Below are 14965 nucleotides of genomic sequence, written 5' to 3' on the forward strand. Positions count from 1 at the left end.
ATAAAAAAAATCTTTACATTCAAATTCGCTTGTTTCATAAAAATATTTCATAATAATAAATCATTTATATTAAAATATATAAATAACATACCATTAAATAAACCTACAAGATTCTTATATGAAAAGAAAGATATGAGATCTTAAAAACTCACGAAAAAATTATTTATTATAAAATTTATTTGAAGTTGTATATAAACATTTATGTATAAAAGTTAAATGTAATCTTAACAAAAAAATTTAATTATATTTTTCATTTATATTTTTAGATTTTGTTTAAAATATCTATTGTGTTCCATTCTACTATAGTTATATTCCGAGTTTAAAATAATATTTTATGTAAGCTCTATTGTCAACTGCGAAATGCCTATCATTTATATTTTATTGGTCAATAATTAGACAGTTGGATGATTATAGGTCATCAATAATACAGACTAAAATATTTTTTTGACAAGAATTATTGCTCTTTTTTTTAATCACTCAGCAGTAATCATTATGCAGTTATTATACAAAATGAGTAGTATTTTCCGTGTAATATATGGAATAAATATTTTTTTATATAATTAAAATTTCCATAAATAAATACTTTGTAACATATAATAATTTTCTTAAAATTATAATAAACAAATATTGCTTAAGTATATAAATTGTATTTTTAAATTTAGAATGAATAACTTACTTTGTGGTATAAGATCTATTTTAGCTAATGATCTTGTCTCTGTATTTATTGGAATATTAATACAAAGAGATTTTGTCTTTATATTTTGAATCTATACAACTAAAAATTAAAATATTTGATAATAGATATAAATGAGTAAAAATATTATTTTATAAACCGATTTTATAAAATTAAGTTATATTTAAAGTTATTTTTCTTTATTATAATATTAAAAATTTATACAGTTAAAATTTAATTATCTTATCAAACCGAAATTTTTATTTTTTACAATGAACTGTTTTAAATAAAATTTGTTACATGTTCGTTTTGTTCATCAGACTATCATACAATAAAAAATTATAGATAGTTATCATACAATCAAAAGTTATAGATACTTAGAAGAACAAAACGTTAAAAACATTCAAAGTACAAATAAATAATTCAGATTATTCTTATTATCATTAAAATATAAACTCATATTAATATGATCTTCTACGTTGATAAGGTCTTCAACGGTTCAAGGTCTCAACATATCTCAATCTTATGAAAATTAACAAATGTATCCGACAACTGTTCGTGAAAAAGATGTTGGACAAGCCGATTGGGAACTTATGTACACATTGTATGCCATGTTCATTAACGATTACAAGCATAAATTAGAATTGCAATTTAAGATTTTAACATAATCCCAAAACAACAGAACTTAAATAAGATTTTTTAGAAAATGTAATGAACAAAAGACAATATACAAGTGTGAATAAAAAAATAGCTTCCTGCCTGTTTGAATTGCATACCAAAAAAAAATTACAAGTAGTAACAAGATTCAACCAAACTAATAAACAATTAAATAGCTAAAGCATATTGAACAAGGTTTAATTCTTAACCATGGGTATGAAAAAAGTTTTATTAACAAGAAAATGTACATAACTTAAGAGAAAATGACACTCAAGTTTCTGCGTATTCTATTACTAGAAATGAAAATATGGATCATTACTCAACAACTAACAAATTATTTTTCGTTAACCCTCCACCAATAATGGGGAATTCTGGGGAGAGCTTCCATTCACCATCTACCAAGAATTTGATTTCATACCTACACAACAATTATTGTTTTTGAGTTTGAAGAATACTCACTCCAGGTTATAAGGTGAGTTCAAACGCTTCACAAGTTTAGAAAAATGGTACCTTCCTGGCCGGAGCAACAATGTTGTTGAAAACCTTGTGTAACTACCATTATATTCCGGTGAAAGGTGCTCTCCTTGGCTCCAGCCATCAAAGGTTCCCATAATTTGCACGCTCTGATGGAAAATGAAAGTTCAAATAGGCAAGGCATTATCAAATATATTAAACTTTTGAAGCCAGGGTATACCATAATGTTGCATGGCTTCACGGAGCAACTATTTTGTATCCTGAACATTTAAACCCAATACCTGACGCTGAAAATCAAATTTGTAAAAAATAATGTACTTATTTGACACTTGTAAGTGGGATACATTTTCTAGAGAAATCAAATCTCACGTTTGAAATAGCTTTTGTAGGCAAAGAAATTTCTCCAGTGTTTATTGACAAAGCTGAACCTTTTTGTGAGGTAAGGGAGGGAGAGGGAACAGATTCTTATTTAACATTTGGAAGTTTAATATTGAATTTGTTTACCTCAGCCATGCCAATCCAAAACACAGAAACCGCCTTTGATTGTGCCGCATCAACGTCCTTGATTTGTTCCTTCAGTTGTCCACGTAAAGCTATGTAGGCAAAAACAACGCATTTTCATCGATAAGGACATAAAAGAAGCCAAGTTGGCAACACATTGCTGTGAGGTTTTATTAGTATATACTACACAAATATCAGCAAGTAGTTATCCGGAATGAAATACACTTGTGAATCCTATAAGGGGTAATCAGAGCAAATGCCATTATACCTTCTAATCTAGCAACAAGGTGAGAATGAATGTACTTTCCATTGATCCTCCTTGAACCTTCTGGAATACCACATTGAGCTATTTCTGCTGCTAGTCTAGTTAGAGCCTAACCCCAAAGTAAACCATACATTATGTCTCAATATGATTCTTAACAGCTTTTAACGTTTGAACAATTCTACAATGCAACAAAAGAATTCAGTGAGGAAGGCAAGTATCAGGCATACTACAATTACCAATGCATGCCTGCAGAGCTCAGTAACTGATTGAGTAGAAAATTAAACTGCAATTAGTCCGTTGGATGACATTCTTTTACTCGTGATCATCTTATTAATATAATCTAGCTTTAATCATTAAAAGCTCCATCAAATTAATGTAATTGTTGAAATAATTTACAATCAGCATTTTTTATCTTTATATTTTCAGACACAACTTTGATATTACGTGAAGTTATCAGTACAACATTACAGAAGCTTTAACAAAATGTTAAATTAATATTATCCTATGATAACATGATTTATGTTTTCAATATCAATGACTTGGGAGTTCTTTTGACGATGAAAAGAAGAGTATAACACCGTAGCAAGCACACGAGGGAAGGAAAAGTTATCCCGAGGTGCAACTTCAGTATAACATGAGAATAGAAGAGATAAACTTCCACGGAAAGTATTGTAAAATTTCATGAGTTAATTCTTAAATCAATAGTAATTAAGATACAACACAGCGCCATGAAAGGTATACAGTATACTCATTCAGTTAAAAAGTATGAAAGCTCTAGGTCAGCAAATATCAAACGAAGAAAAGTTGGCAATATATAACAGCATAAAAAGTGAGAAGGAAGATATAATTGAACCTGAATTTCAAGCTCAATGACACCAAGTTCACTTTTGAATTTTACCAATGCATCCTCCTTTACGTTCAACTGCAGAGAAAAAAGAAGCCGGTACAGGATGTTAGTTCAAGGACCTTTGCCATTCATACATCTTCATTCTAACTTCTGACAATGGCGTCTATGACCTATGAGTTCAATAATAAACCTATACTATGCCCAACTGATGCTGATGCGATGAGGATAAAAATACAGAAGAAAGTCAGATAAGTCTATTCCAAACACACTCCATCAGCTTTCGTACTTCTGTTTTATGACAATCAATGTATCATGCAACAATGATAGCTTTTAGTAATGAAATTCAAAAACGATTTTGAGCATTAACCACTCATTGTAAACGGACTATTATAATTACGAAAAATGTCAAAGCCAAAAGAATTAATAAAATTCACCATCCTCTCTAATCAGCCATATTTTCTAAATGTCATGGCATCCCATCGTGTACCACATTGTCCTTTCTATCCATTTCTATGACCAGCAAAAAAAAAATATTATCTTGTTTTATTGACTTCATCCAGATTGAGTTGACTAAATCCATCCCATGGGCCTATTATGACATCAATGCATCTTCTTCCCAATGAATCATCTAAAGGTTGGCACAAATAAATTCCCAACTTTCTATACAAGAATGTCATCCAACTTTGACCATTTAGGCAATTAGCATAAATTGCCAAAACAGGAAACATCACTATCATTAAGAAAATTGCACTTTGGTTTCAATGTAAGGGCAATGCAAAAAATATCAAATATAATGCAGAACCTGTCTTTTTAGGAACCGATTTTGCTGGTTGGCTTCACTAAGCTTCTTAGTGAGTTTTTCTCTCTGTGTGTCAGCAAGCAGTGTCATTACCTGATTAGCAAGATTTGAAACAGAAGATATAATCTAAGTATTAATTTCAAGTTGCAAATACATGCACAAAAAACATACTAACCTTTTCTTAGAATGTGAGATAATTTAAGCCCAATAAATTAAACACAAACTAAACACGTAACTTCACCATATCAAATTATCTCCCAAAATAATCGCACAGAGTGAAAAAAATACAATTAGTCTTGACAATTGCAGTCTCTTCAAAATAACTGCACAAAATAAAGGGTGTTTGTTTAGTTTTTGGAACTTGGTGAAACCATTCCTTCGGGTTTAATTTCTCTTATTTTAGAAACTAAAACCCCAACAAAAAACAAATGTGAGACCTATTTAAGTAATATTTCACCGAAAAAACTCCACTTCAAAACTTGAAATAGTTTCTCTTTCCTTGATCCTTACATTTGATTTTTCCCAAGTCTATTTGTTGTTCTGCCTTCCCATGAAAGAAGTATATTAACGGATAATCAAATTTTTTTAGAGAATAAAGTAATGCAAGGTAAAGGAAAGTTAAAAACTGGTTAACCTCAAGCCTCCAGAAAAACAAAGCCAAGTAAAGGAAAGTTGCACAAAGAAAATAACACCACAGCGAGTGAAGGACGTGATCCTAATTTCCAAGTCTGCTTATTTTTAACTCTTTCTAAGCATGGTAGAAGTTAATCAATTCCCTATTTTAAGATTACTAAAGATAGCCTAGGTCTCTAACAGAATGCAAATAGAGTAATAGACTATCATCTAATCAACTTCCCGGTTTATTTTCACTTCACACAGAAGAAAACTGAGACAAAAGTAGAGAGAGAAGAAGAGAAGTGGTTTTAACAGTGTGAAGGATTTTTTATAGTTCACAAGGTACATCGATACTTCAAAGGCCATGCTAAAAATAATCTCAAAACAATGGCTTCATCTGCTCTAAAAAACGAGAAAATAACATGGTCAGACAATTAAGATGTATTTCTTCAATTTCAGGTGTTTTTAAAGTTAAAACATGTCTGTAATCAAATGGTAGTCGTGGGATTTCAAAAAGACATTTGTAAGTTGGATAAAAAAAGAATACCTGTTCACGGGTAAGTGGTTGTGCCAAAGTCTCCTCTTCCGAGTCTCTAGATGGCTTCTCACCTTCGAGCGAATTATCTCCATATGATGCAGATTCCTGTAAACTAATCGGCACAGAATTTGGTCTACAGATAAAATGCCTTTTAGGATACACTGTAGTAAAAGCTTGAAAAGAAGAGGCCAGTCTGTGAAAGTCCCGTGTAGAACTTAAGGCAGCCACTTTACATGAAAGTTTCTTAGAGCTTTCCCATCCCATTGTTCTTGAAATATTTGAAAAGAATATTCCCTGTGTTTCAAGATGAGGCCTACTCAAATTATGAAAGAAAATATGGTGATTAGTATCTCAACTTGAAACATGACAATAATGTATAACAGCATATATTACTACTTCATAATACCCCCCCTCCCCAGAAAAAAACCTTCCGTTTTCTGGGGTTAAGGGGAGGACCAAAGGAGAGGGAGCATGCAGAGGTGGCATTAAGAACAATGCTAATGCTTCACACATCCTGAAGGTTAATTCATTATTATACTTTGTGTAGGCTTACCTTGCAATACTTATTTCCATTATGAAGTGATTGTTAGTTCCCCTGTCAAAAAGAGAGAAAAAAAAAACAGAGCATCAGGACCTGTTCAAGTAGATATGTTGAATCAACAGATTAACTCTGCAAAGCCGAAATGTCAGGATAAATTACCTAAAGAGAAAATATGAAAAGAATTCTGAGCAAGGTGTTTCAAAATAAGTAAATGGTCAAGTTTCCACACTTATAAACCAAAAGTTTCATGTGTTACAGGTTAAGGCTTCAAAAGTGTAAAATAATGTGATACTACTTTGCATAATTATTTCCCCTTTCGTAACATTGGTGATGGACTACCAGAGACCAAGATCGTTCTGCTATGGGTATCAAATCATGTGAATTAAAATAATTTGTTTAATTTCTAAAAGGATATTTTTGTTGAAAATCACCAAGGTGATTCCATCCAATAGAGAAAACTGGGTTGTGGAGACAAGATTTATCCTCGGTATCAAGTAGCTCAGTTTCACATCTATCAGGTATCAACAATGTCCCAGTCCATCAACATAACAAACTTCCTTTTCCTTTACAGTATACCTCATTGATTATAAAGAGTTCACACTTAAATTGTCATGACTTACTCTAGAAACAGATCAGTCATGATGATAAGATTTCCTAGTGACCGGAAACATCTTAAAATCCAGAGATTCTTCATCAATAAAATACAACAAGGAAATCTAACTTCAAAAAAGGGGAGCCATGAAGTTGATTTACTGCTTCTTTACTTCTTTATTTCACTCATTGCTAACTGCTAATTACCAAGGACACAACCCTCTGTTGAAACATATCATCCTCAATCAACAGTGAACTGTAAAAGGGAGTGTCCAGCACAAAAGGCTATCTCCAACAGGAAACCCGATTCACAAACTTCCCCCATGGAAGGAGCCACTAGTCCCCTAAGATACAGACAATCTCACAAGCAGCAATTAAAACTCCTATTTGGCAAAATAATCACCAAAGCAATTTACAGTATCAGAAAGCACAAAAGAGTGTGTGGCCCAATTAGCGACTCCAGGATGCTGCACCCTTTCCGCTGTGCAGCTTCCAGCCAATACTTTTTCAGACTATAGAACTCCAATCCGAAGTCCTATTCCACGAAATTTACCATGGAATTCTACTGAAAACAAAACTTCTTTTGTTCTTGAGTGAATGGTGTATTTAGAAGAACAGCACAAACAAGAGGGAAATTCTCGTCTTTCCTGAATCATATTGCATACTGCGATGAGATGCGAACTAAACGGAATCCAATAACATACTTGAGGACTAATGATGCTTTGGGTAACAACTAATGTCCCTGCTAATACTAAACTACACCGTATCATCCAGAAAAAAAGGTTATTAGCAAACAAAAATCCACCAGTTGGTTGATGAGTGAAATTGCAAAGTAAAGTAAGCACTTACACAGAGAGAGTGTGAAGAATAGGAGTAGATGGTTGAAACCCTTGTGTTGTGCAGGGAAGTTGGTTCAGATCACACCGCTATGGTTCATGTTCACTCTTTTTTCGAGGACAATAGTGACAGTGATTTTTATGGACAGGGAGTTGGAAGTGACACCGTTATTATACAAGATGAAATTTAGGAGATGAACGTGCACCATAATCAGCACGTTGGGTTTTGCATCAATGAACGGTGGAGGATTCACCATGTTGTTTGGCTTCTTCTTGTTTGATAAAATACCTTTAGTTAGATTTTATCTTCTTCTACTTTTCAATACTACTGCTAATTTGGTGAACTCTCTTCATCCTGATAAAATTATGTAAGTAATAAATATATTTAAGATAATATTTTATGTTATTGAGATTTATCTTCTACGCAATATAAATAATTGTTTAAATGTATAAGATAATAAAATAATCAATTATAAAATTATAATTCATTTATTAGATAATTAATCAAGAATGTTAGATGTGGATAATTACATTAACTTTATTAAGTTCAAGATTTGAATAATTTATTAAGTATTTTGAAAATATTCATATTTGAACTCTGACCTTTGCATTATAATTATTGTGTGATATTATCTTGTATGAGTAGTCATTACTTAAAGATAATATTGGAATATTTTGATAATGGCTTTTCACAAATTCCAAAATGAAAAAGACTCTTGATATTTAGTTATTTTAACATAATATCGTTTTCTGAATAAATAAAATTTGTTAAAGTTTTTTATTTACAACATTATCAATGGTGATTTTTTATGCATATAACATGTGATGAAAAATCGTCAACTCTCCCCTGATAAAAGCTAGTGCTTATTCTTGAAATTAAGTATGACTTTAAAGTATCACATTGGAGAAAAATGAGAAAGAAGAATACTATTTAAGGAAAAAAATTCACAGACCCAACTCCATAATGTTGTAAGTTGAAAACGATGTCACATATTCTTATATATGCTGACACAGACTGATCTTTGTCTAAAAAGTTTGTTGGACATTATTACATGACCTAGGAGATAATTGTACATTACAATAGGGAAACAACCTCTACCGTTCTTCTTCACTAACTATCACTAATTGCAACACCATCCATGGCAAACCAATAATCAACAATTTTGATGTTCTGCGAAAGAGTAAAAGGATAGCATGATATGAAACATAAGGTGTTGCTGGTTTATGAGGCTGCAAGTCTAAACTTTACAATATGCCAAGTCTTAAGAACACCAATCTTGGACTGTGATCTAGAGATGCCTTGAACCAGGAATGTCAATCCAATTTAACTGGAGTTCCACCTCTCCAGACTCCACATTTTTTAGTCTAAGAACCATGTTTTGCACAACTTTGCCATCCTTCCAGACAATGTGACTCTCTTCAGCTAAGCAGTTTTGTCTGCTGGGTAACACTTTTGTAACTATAGTGTTGTTGGGGAGACCTGCCAACCGCATCTTCACTGCTTCGGTGAATGGAACTATAGAAAAGTCAGCATCCCCCATTTTGTCATCCATGCTGAATGTGTCCTTGTCATACACTTGCTGCATCAAAAAACAGTAACATTATTGCTATAGTTTGTTGATGAATTAAATTACTTCTTATTTCCATGATCTTCCATATGCACACTAAGCAACAAACAAAGCTAAACATTGTTTCAGTAAAACACGCATGTTATTATTGTTCATAGACACCACAGTTTAACATCTTTTGATGTTATGATAATATTTATATGGCTTTATTGTTCAGAGTACTATGTGGATTTAACATGATTGCTTCAGATGGTCTATGCAGCTTTCATTTTGTACCCAAGTTTTGCTCTCTGGTGTTGAAATTTGAAACACAGACACTATAAAAAGAGTTACTCACTAGATGGATTGGAGTATGAGGGTCTGAAATAGACAGGGTCAAGTCATCATTCCATTCAGGATTTAAATTCTTCTTGACCACCCGAGTCTTCAGCTTCTGCATGAGACATAAAATGCAGCGTGAGATGGATTATAGACAACAACAAAAAGAACAAGGTTTCATTCTGCTCCTCTTACTATTTGATGCCATTTAACATAATAACCCAAAACATGGAAAAACACATAGTTAATTATACAGACCATTCTAACTAGTAGTTAGAAATTTAGGGTATACACTTGATTACCCTTACCTTACATGTGAAGTTTTCAGCATATCCATAATTAAGTTAAATGAGTTGCAGTGCCGAATGCAGAGTCTAGTTCTAGTGAAAAAGGAAAACGAAAAGGCTACTCTGGGATGCAAACAAAATTTTTATCCTCACTTTTTTATCAGAAAGCACCAAAAGAAAAAAAACAAGAGAAGAGGGCCAAAACTTTATTTAGCTGACCAAGACAAAAATTTATTATAATTTATGTGCCGGCCATATCCATGATGAGTGTAAGCTTTTAACTCAAATAGCTTGTTTGTTGGGAAATATTTTAATACTCCCAAGATTTCATATCTTTGTTTGCACAATTCTTTATTTATTTTAATCTATCAATACGGTACTTGTTGGGTTGGTTTATCTTCCTCACCTTCAAGCAAGTTGCAAACTTTCAGATTTAGTTTATAGACTAAAGGGTGTAAGAGTGGGAGACTACGACTTTCCAACTTGAATTAGCCACTTTCTCTAACAAAAATTAGCACAGAAGACTTACAGACAAACTATATATTCTTTTAATTGTTTCAAATTCATCTTCTTCTCCAACAAAGCTCTAGAACAGTCTATGATGAATAGTGAGATGGCAGGAAAAATGAAATAGATACTCCACTTTAAGTCAAGAAAGATGAGCATAGGAGTGAGGGCTATTAACAAAAGGGGGGGTGGGAATTGGAGAAATAAGATGAAAGAAGAAACACACAAAAAAGGGGATTAAGAATAGAGAAAGGAAATCAAGAGAAAAATTAACAGAGAAAAGTCAACAGGGTTCAGAAAAATGTCACAGAACCAAAAGATGAAGAAAGAGTGATAAGATTGATGATAAAAAAAGTGGAGAAAGCTTACCTGCTTGCCCATTTTGATGACAACATAAGGATCACTGCTCACCACATCCCTGATAGCAAGATTGACACCTTTTTCAACATGAATTCTCAGCAGACCCAGCAAGTTCTCCATGGCGAAATATGTGAGGAAATGAAGAAAAATGGAATTTTTCAAAGAGAGAACAAATGGGTATCCCAAAGTCATGAGCAAAGTGAAGCCATTTATAACATATGAACTGTTTACTTCTCTCCGTGTTTTTTTTTTATTGTCTTTACTGCGACAAGGTCTTTTTTCCTTATTCTTCTCTGTGGTTTTCCTAGGATCTTTAGAAACAGTGTTTTTTTTTTCTTTCTCATAAAAATAACAATAGTTTCGCTTTCAACATTTTAATTTAATAAATATTAAATTATTTCTTCTATACTCTTTTAGATCAATATTATTCGGTGCAACCACATCCAAATTAAAATCAAGACCCAACAAGTCTTCATTAAATTATAAAACAAAGTACATTGTTTTTTTAATTATAACTTATAGAAAGATTTCATTGTCATCTAATTATAAAATACAAATATAGGTTAGAAATTTGAGTGTTTAGTTGAGCCGTAAAAAATATTAAGTTGAGTGAAGTATAGATGAAAAAAAATCATATACTCATTTTAAAACGCTACAATTTTATTTTCTTAAGTTTTTAAATTGAAAGTATTATCCTAATATTTTATATGAATTAGGAGTATTAAAAATAGACTTGAGTCGTACAACGGTTGGTATTTCAAACCACTAGCCTACTCTAGACGGCCAAACTGACTGGCCAAAGTACCAACAATTCAATTTTTATTTAATTAAAAATTAAAATTTTATCTAATTAAAGACATTAATTAATTAATTAAAATTTTATAAAATGGGTTGGCTTACAATAAATCTTTTTGCTTATTAAAATGAATGAGTAAATTTGAATATTTTTAAATAAGTTTTTATTAAAGTTTCATTTAATTATAAAAAAATTATATTTTCAATTGAATTTCTATTATTTTATTTTATTTTTAATTGAATTGATGCGATTATTATTTTGCTTACGTGTTGCGGATGAGAAAAAAACGACATAATAAAACTTTTAAGTCAATCCTAAATTTGGATATCTTCATCTGAGTTTCTACTAATTTTTTTTTATATATATAAAACATTCAAAATATTTATGTTTTTAAAATTGAATCTCTACCTAAATTGAGATAAGTTAGTCCTTTTATTTTATAGTTTCAAACACAACGATACAAACTTAATGATAAAAAAAATAATCTCTGGAACCTTAATTATTTTTACCAAATGACATTGTTTTGTGTATTAACATGGTTAATTTATTTTTATTTTAATATTTAATTTTAAAAAAACAAAACAAGGTAATTTTTTATTATTGTCCAAATGAGTAGTATTGTTAGATACAATAAAATCAGATAGCCACCTCAATTCATTTGATAACAATTATTCAATTGAGAAATATAAAACTTCTGAATAATTAATAAAATTTATTTCTTAATATGAATTAAGAACATAATGCCATTTTTAATTTCTTATGAAGTTGTAAATGTCAATGATACAAGGTAACAACCTCAGCTAAATTAATGGTAAAATTAAAGTTCATAATTTAATTAAAAAATATATAATTTGAAGCATTTGATAATTTAGTTATAATAAATACTCAATTAAAAATTCTTAAATTTATAAAATAAAACTTAAATTTTTTTTCGAGTAGTTGGAAATTGAATCCAAATTACTACAAGTCAAATCTGGAATGCAAGATGGAATAAAATGGGAAGGGTGGACTGGTTCTCTGTACTAGCATACACGTTTTTTCAACTTTTTCCATTTTGTAGTCAACAATTTTCCACGTTTAATTATTGGTAGCGTTTATCATTCCAATTGCGTACAACAGCTTTTGGTTAGAACGGTGGAAATAGTTGGATTCGTTAGTGTAAAAACTTCAATATGAAAAGATATCGAATAAATTAGATAATTTCATAGTTAAATATGATTTATTAATTATATAGTTTATTATAAACAGTATAAATAGTTACATTGGTAAAATTTTAGATATGTATTTGTTCTAGTCAACTTGAGGTCGGTCAGAATCTGAATGAGTTTCTTGTGGTTTCTTTTTAAAGGCTTTCTGGAAATGAGGGTTCCTCCTGCGATGAGACTCTGACGCTCAAGTCAGTAAGAACATAAATATAATGAGTATAATATGAAATAGAAGTTGAGAGTAATATCTGTGTTGTTTATTAGATGTTTAGATTATATCTTTTCTGTAGAGTATAATCAGGCATATATTGTTCGAATTGTAACTTTTCTACTTTTAGTCATGATTCCGTCCTAATTGAGTCATTAAGGATGATTAAGTCTATTTGATTGAGATCCCTTGATTTGTGCTCCCTCATAATGTTAAATACACAGGTTGAAAAAAGATTCATGATCATATATCGGATCAGACACATGACCTAAAATTCTTTATAAGAGTCTAAACTTGAATACAAGAAGAAAAATTGATACCAGGCACTAGACATAGTAGTGGTTCCTTATAAATAATCTAACATATAAAACAAAACAAAAAACAAGTAATCTAACATACAAAAAAAAACTAAAAAAAAACAAGTTAAGAGTGAAAACAGAAACAAGGTTAAAAGATTAAGGTTCTTACTTTGTGTTCTTTTTCTTTCCATTTTTTGATTTTTCTTTTGGCAAATTTATTCATTGACATCAACGACTGAATTCACCAAGCACGTATCAATTTGATGTGGATAATGTACAGCTAAAAATGTTGATGGAATAAAACATTGAAGCTATCTAAATACATTGATGTTGTTGTTGTGTATTGGAATTTGATATCATAAATGATGCACATGTTTTGTCAAATTGCCTAGCCACTGAGAAGGACCACATACTCTTAATTGATGATAGATATAACTCACTATCACTGACTTTGCTTTCTTACCATTTAAGTATATTTTCGTTATCATTTAACTTTTATTTGGTTAACAGCAAAAAAATGTAAGGAAAAAGTTTGGAAAAGGAAGATTTTTTTTTTTTAAAGTTAAAATCAATTTAGCAGGTGTAACATGCATACAATTTGCAGTAACCATTTCTTATATAGTTGGATTTAGACAGACTCAATCTTCCCACAAAACAAGTAAATGATTAAATTTATATAATTGTTTAGAATTTAAAAATTAGGAAAATAGAATAAATATATTTGTTAATTTTTATAAAGAACCTTAAATTAGATTTTGAATGTTCAAATTCAATCTTCAATTTATTTCTTCGGTAATATAAGGCAACTCCATCTCACTAGCATCACATATTTGACCATATTTGACCGTCTTTACGTAATTAAAGAGAACAATTTTTTGTTCGTATTGCAATGAAAAATGTTATCTTCTTAATCTGTAATCGGTGATTTAGAACTGTTTTGTTTTTTAAATAAAACACCTTATGTAATAAAAGAATTAGGGTGATATATAACTAGTTTTTATGAATTCAAATATGGATATTTGGTATTCATAGACACTGTATACAAAATATTAAGGAGTTTGCAATAATTTATATATATTATTTAACTAATTTATAAAAACTCACATGTAAAATTAATATTTAAGGTAAGTTAAACAGATTTAGTCCCAATTTAAAAGTTTTATTTTGAAGATTAGTGATGAAGGTGAAAATGAAAAATTGGTGTGATCCAGAAAAGTGAGGCAATTAATTGTGCATCACCAGTGGATGAATTGGATGGTTGTAATCTCAGGCCAAATTGTGTTCACTGGGTCCTTGGTTTGAAGTTGATAGTGGGTCCTTCACCAAGTTGATGTTGGCCCATTAGTCTGTCATGGTGGCCAATTGCTTTCTGACCCCCTCAAATTAAAGGCAAATTCTAATCTTTTTGAACTTTCATCCTACATAGTTTTGAATTTTCGAAAATGTCCCTTATTTAAAAAATAAAATTTTAGAATTGGAAATAATACATTCTAGAAAAAGTAGGTATGGAAAAGGTTGTTGTGTTCTGGAAATAAAAATCTTGAAAAAAATCAAAATTTTATTCTAAATAAAAAATCCACAATATAAAAAATTTGTTTTGAAAAGAAAAATCCAAAAATATATTTGAGATAAAGAAATCTATAATATATTTTTATATATATCCTATTTTATTTAAAGAATTTTCCATTTTTATAGTGAAATTGGGTGCAGTTATATACTAGAGGAAGTAATTGTCCAAATTGAGGCAAGTTTTTCGTACGCCAAATCATTTTTAACCTGTGCCTAACATAATTTTTTATTTTCGAAAATAAAAATCTAAAAGTGAAAATAATACATTATGAAAAAGTATATCCAGAATTCAAAATTTAAAATCTCATTCTAAATAAAAAAAATCCGTAATACATAAAATTCATTTTGAAAAAAAAATCCTTAAAACTCTATTATTTAAGGGTATTTTTGTCTTTCATACTAATACTAAATTAGGTGCAGTAATGGTGCTAAGTAAAATTTGAACACCTGCGATCCAACCCAATAGTGTGTATTATATATTAATATTTATACCATTAATTATAATTTATCA

At 30.4% G+C, this 14965-nt stretch overlaps 2 protein-coding genes across 3 annotated transcripts; both read right to left on the reverse strand.

Annotated features, from left to right (window-relative positions):
* Positions 1-1526: 1526 nt before the first annotated feature.
* Positions 1527-7678, reverse strand: LOC137814965 (protein PTST, chloroplastic). Of its 2 annotated transcripts, XR_011081704.1 has the most exons (10): positions 7351-7678; positions 5923-5964; positions 5379-5682; positions 4220-4309; positions 3424-3492; positions 2574-2679; positions 2309-2397; positions 2025-2091; positions 1841-1953; positions 1527-1748 (listed from the first exon to the last, which is right to left on the reverse strand). XR_011081704.1 is itself a non-coding variant. In XM_068617943.1 (9 exons), the coding sequence occupies exons 2-9, from the start codon at positions 5940-5942 to the stop codon at positions 1646-1648; spliced, it is 894 nt and encodes a 297-aa protein (XP_068474044.1). In that variant the 5' UTR covers positions 5943-5964; positions 7351-7678; the 3' UTR covers positions 1527-1645. The 2 variants fall into 2 exon arrangements, 1 of the variants encoding a protein (XP_068474044.1); XM_068617943.1 differs by lacking the exon at positions 2025-2091.
* A 626-nt stretch (positions 7679-8304) lies between these two features.
* LOC137814966 (protein C2-DOMAIN ABA-RELATED 1-like) lies at positions 8305-10693 on the reverse strand. The gene is made up of 3 exons (XM_068617944.1): positions 10387-10693; positions 9243-9338; positions 8305-8917 (listed from the first exon to the last, which is right to left on the reverse strand). The coding sequence occupies exons 1-3, from the start codon at positions 10567-10569 to the stop codon at positions 8627-8629; spliced, it is 570 nt and encodes a 189-aa protein (XP_068474045.1). The 5' UTR covers positions 10570-10693; the 3' UTR covers positions 8305-8626.
* Positions 10694-14965: the final 4272 nt, after the last annotated feature.

Source organism: Phaseolus vulgaris, chromosome 1, assembly GCF_000499845.2.
Source record: "Phaseolus vulgaris cultivar G19833 chromosome 1, P. vulgaris v2.0, whole genome shotgun sequence".
Lineage (NCBI taxonomy): Eukaryota > Viridiplantae > Streptophyta > Magnoliopsida > Fabales > Fabaceae > Phaseolus > Phaseolus vulgaris.

Coding starts and splice junctions, on each gene's coding strand:
- LOC137814966 (XM_068617944.1), bottom strand. CDS start 10,569: ATGACTTTGGGATACCCATTTGTTCTCTCTTTGAAAAATTCCATTTTT. Junction 9,339..10,386: donor TCATCAAAATGGGCAAGCAG/GTAAGCTTTCTC, acceptor TGTCTCATGCAG/AAGCTGAAGACTCGGGTGGT. Junction 8,918..9,242: donor CTCATACTCCAATCCATCTA/GTGAGTAACTCT, acceptor TTTTTGATGCAG/CAAGTGTATGACAAGGACAC.
- LOC137814965 (XM_068617943.1), bottom strand. CDS start 5,942: ATGGAAATAAGTATTGCAAG. Junction 5,683..5,922: donor ATGGAAATAAGTATTGCAAG/GTAAGCCTACAC, acceptor TAATTTGAGTAG/GCCTCATCTTGAAACACAGG. Junction 3,493..4,219: donor ATCGGTTCCTAAAAAGACAG/GTTCTGCATTAT, acceptor TTTTCTCTGCAG/TTGAACGTAAAGGAGGATGC.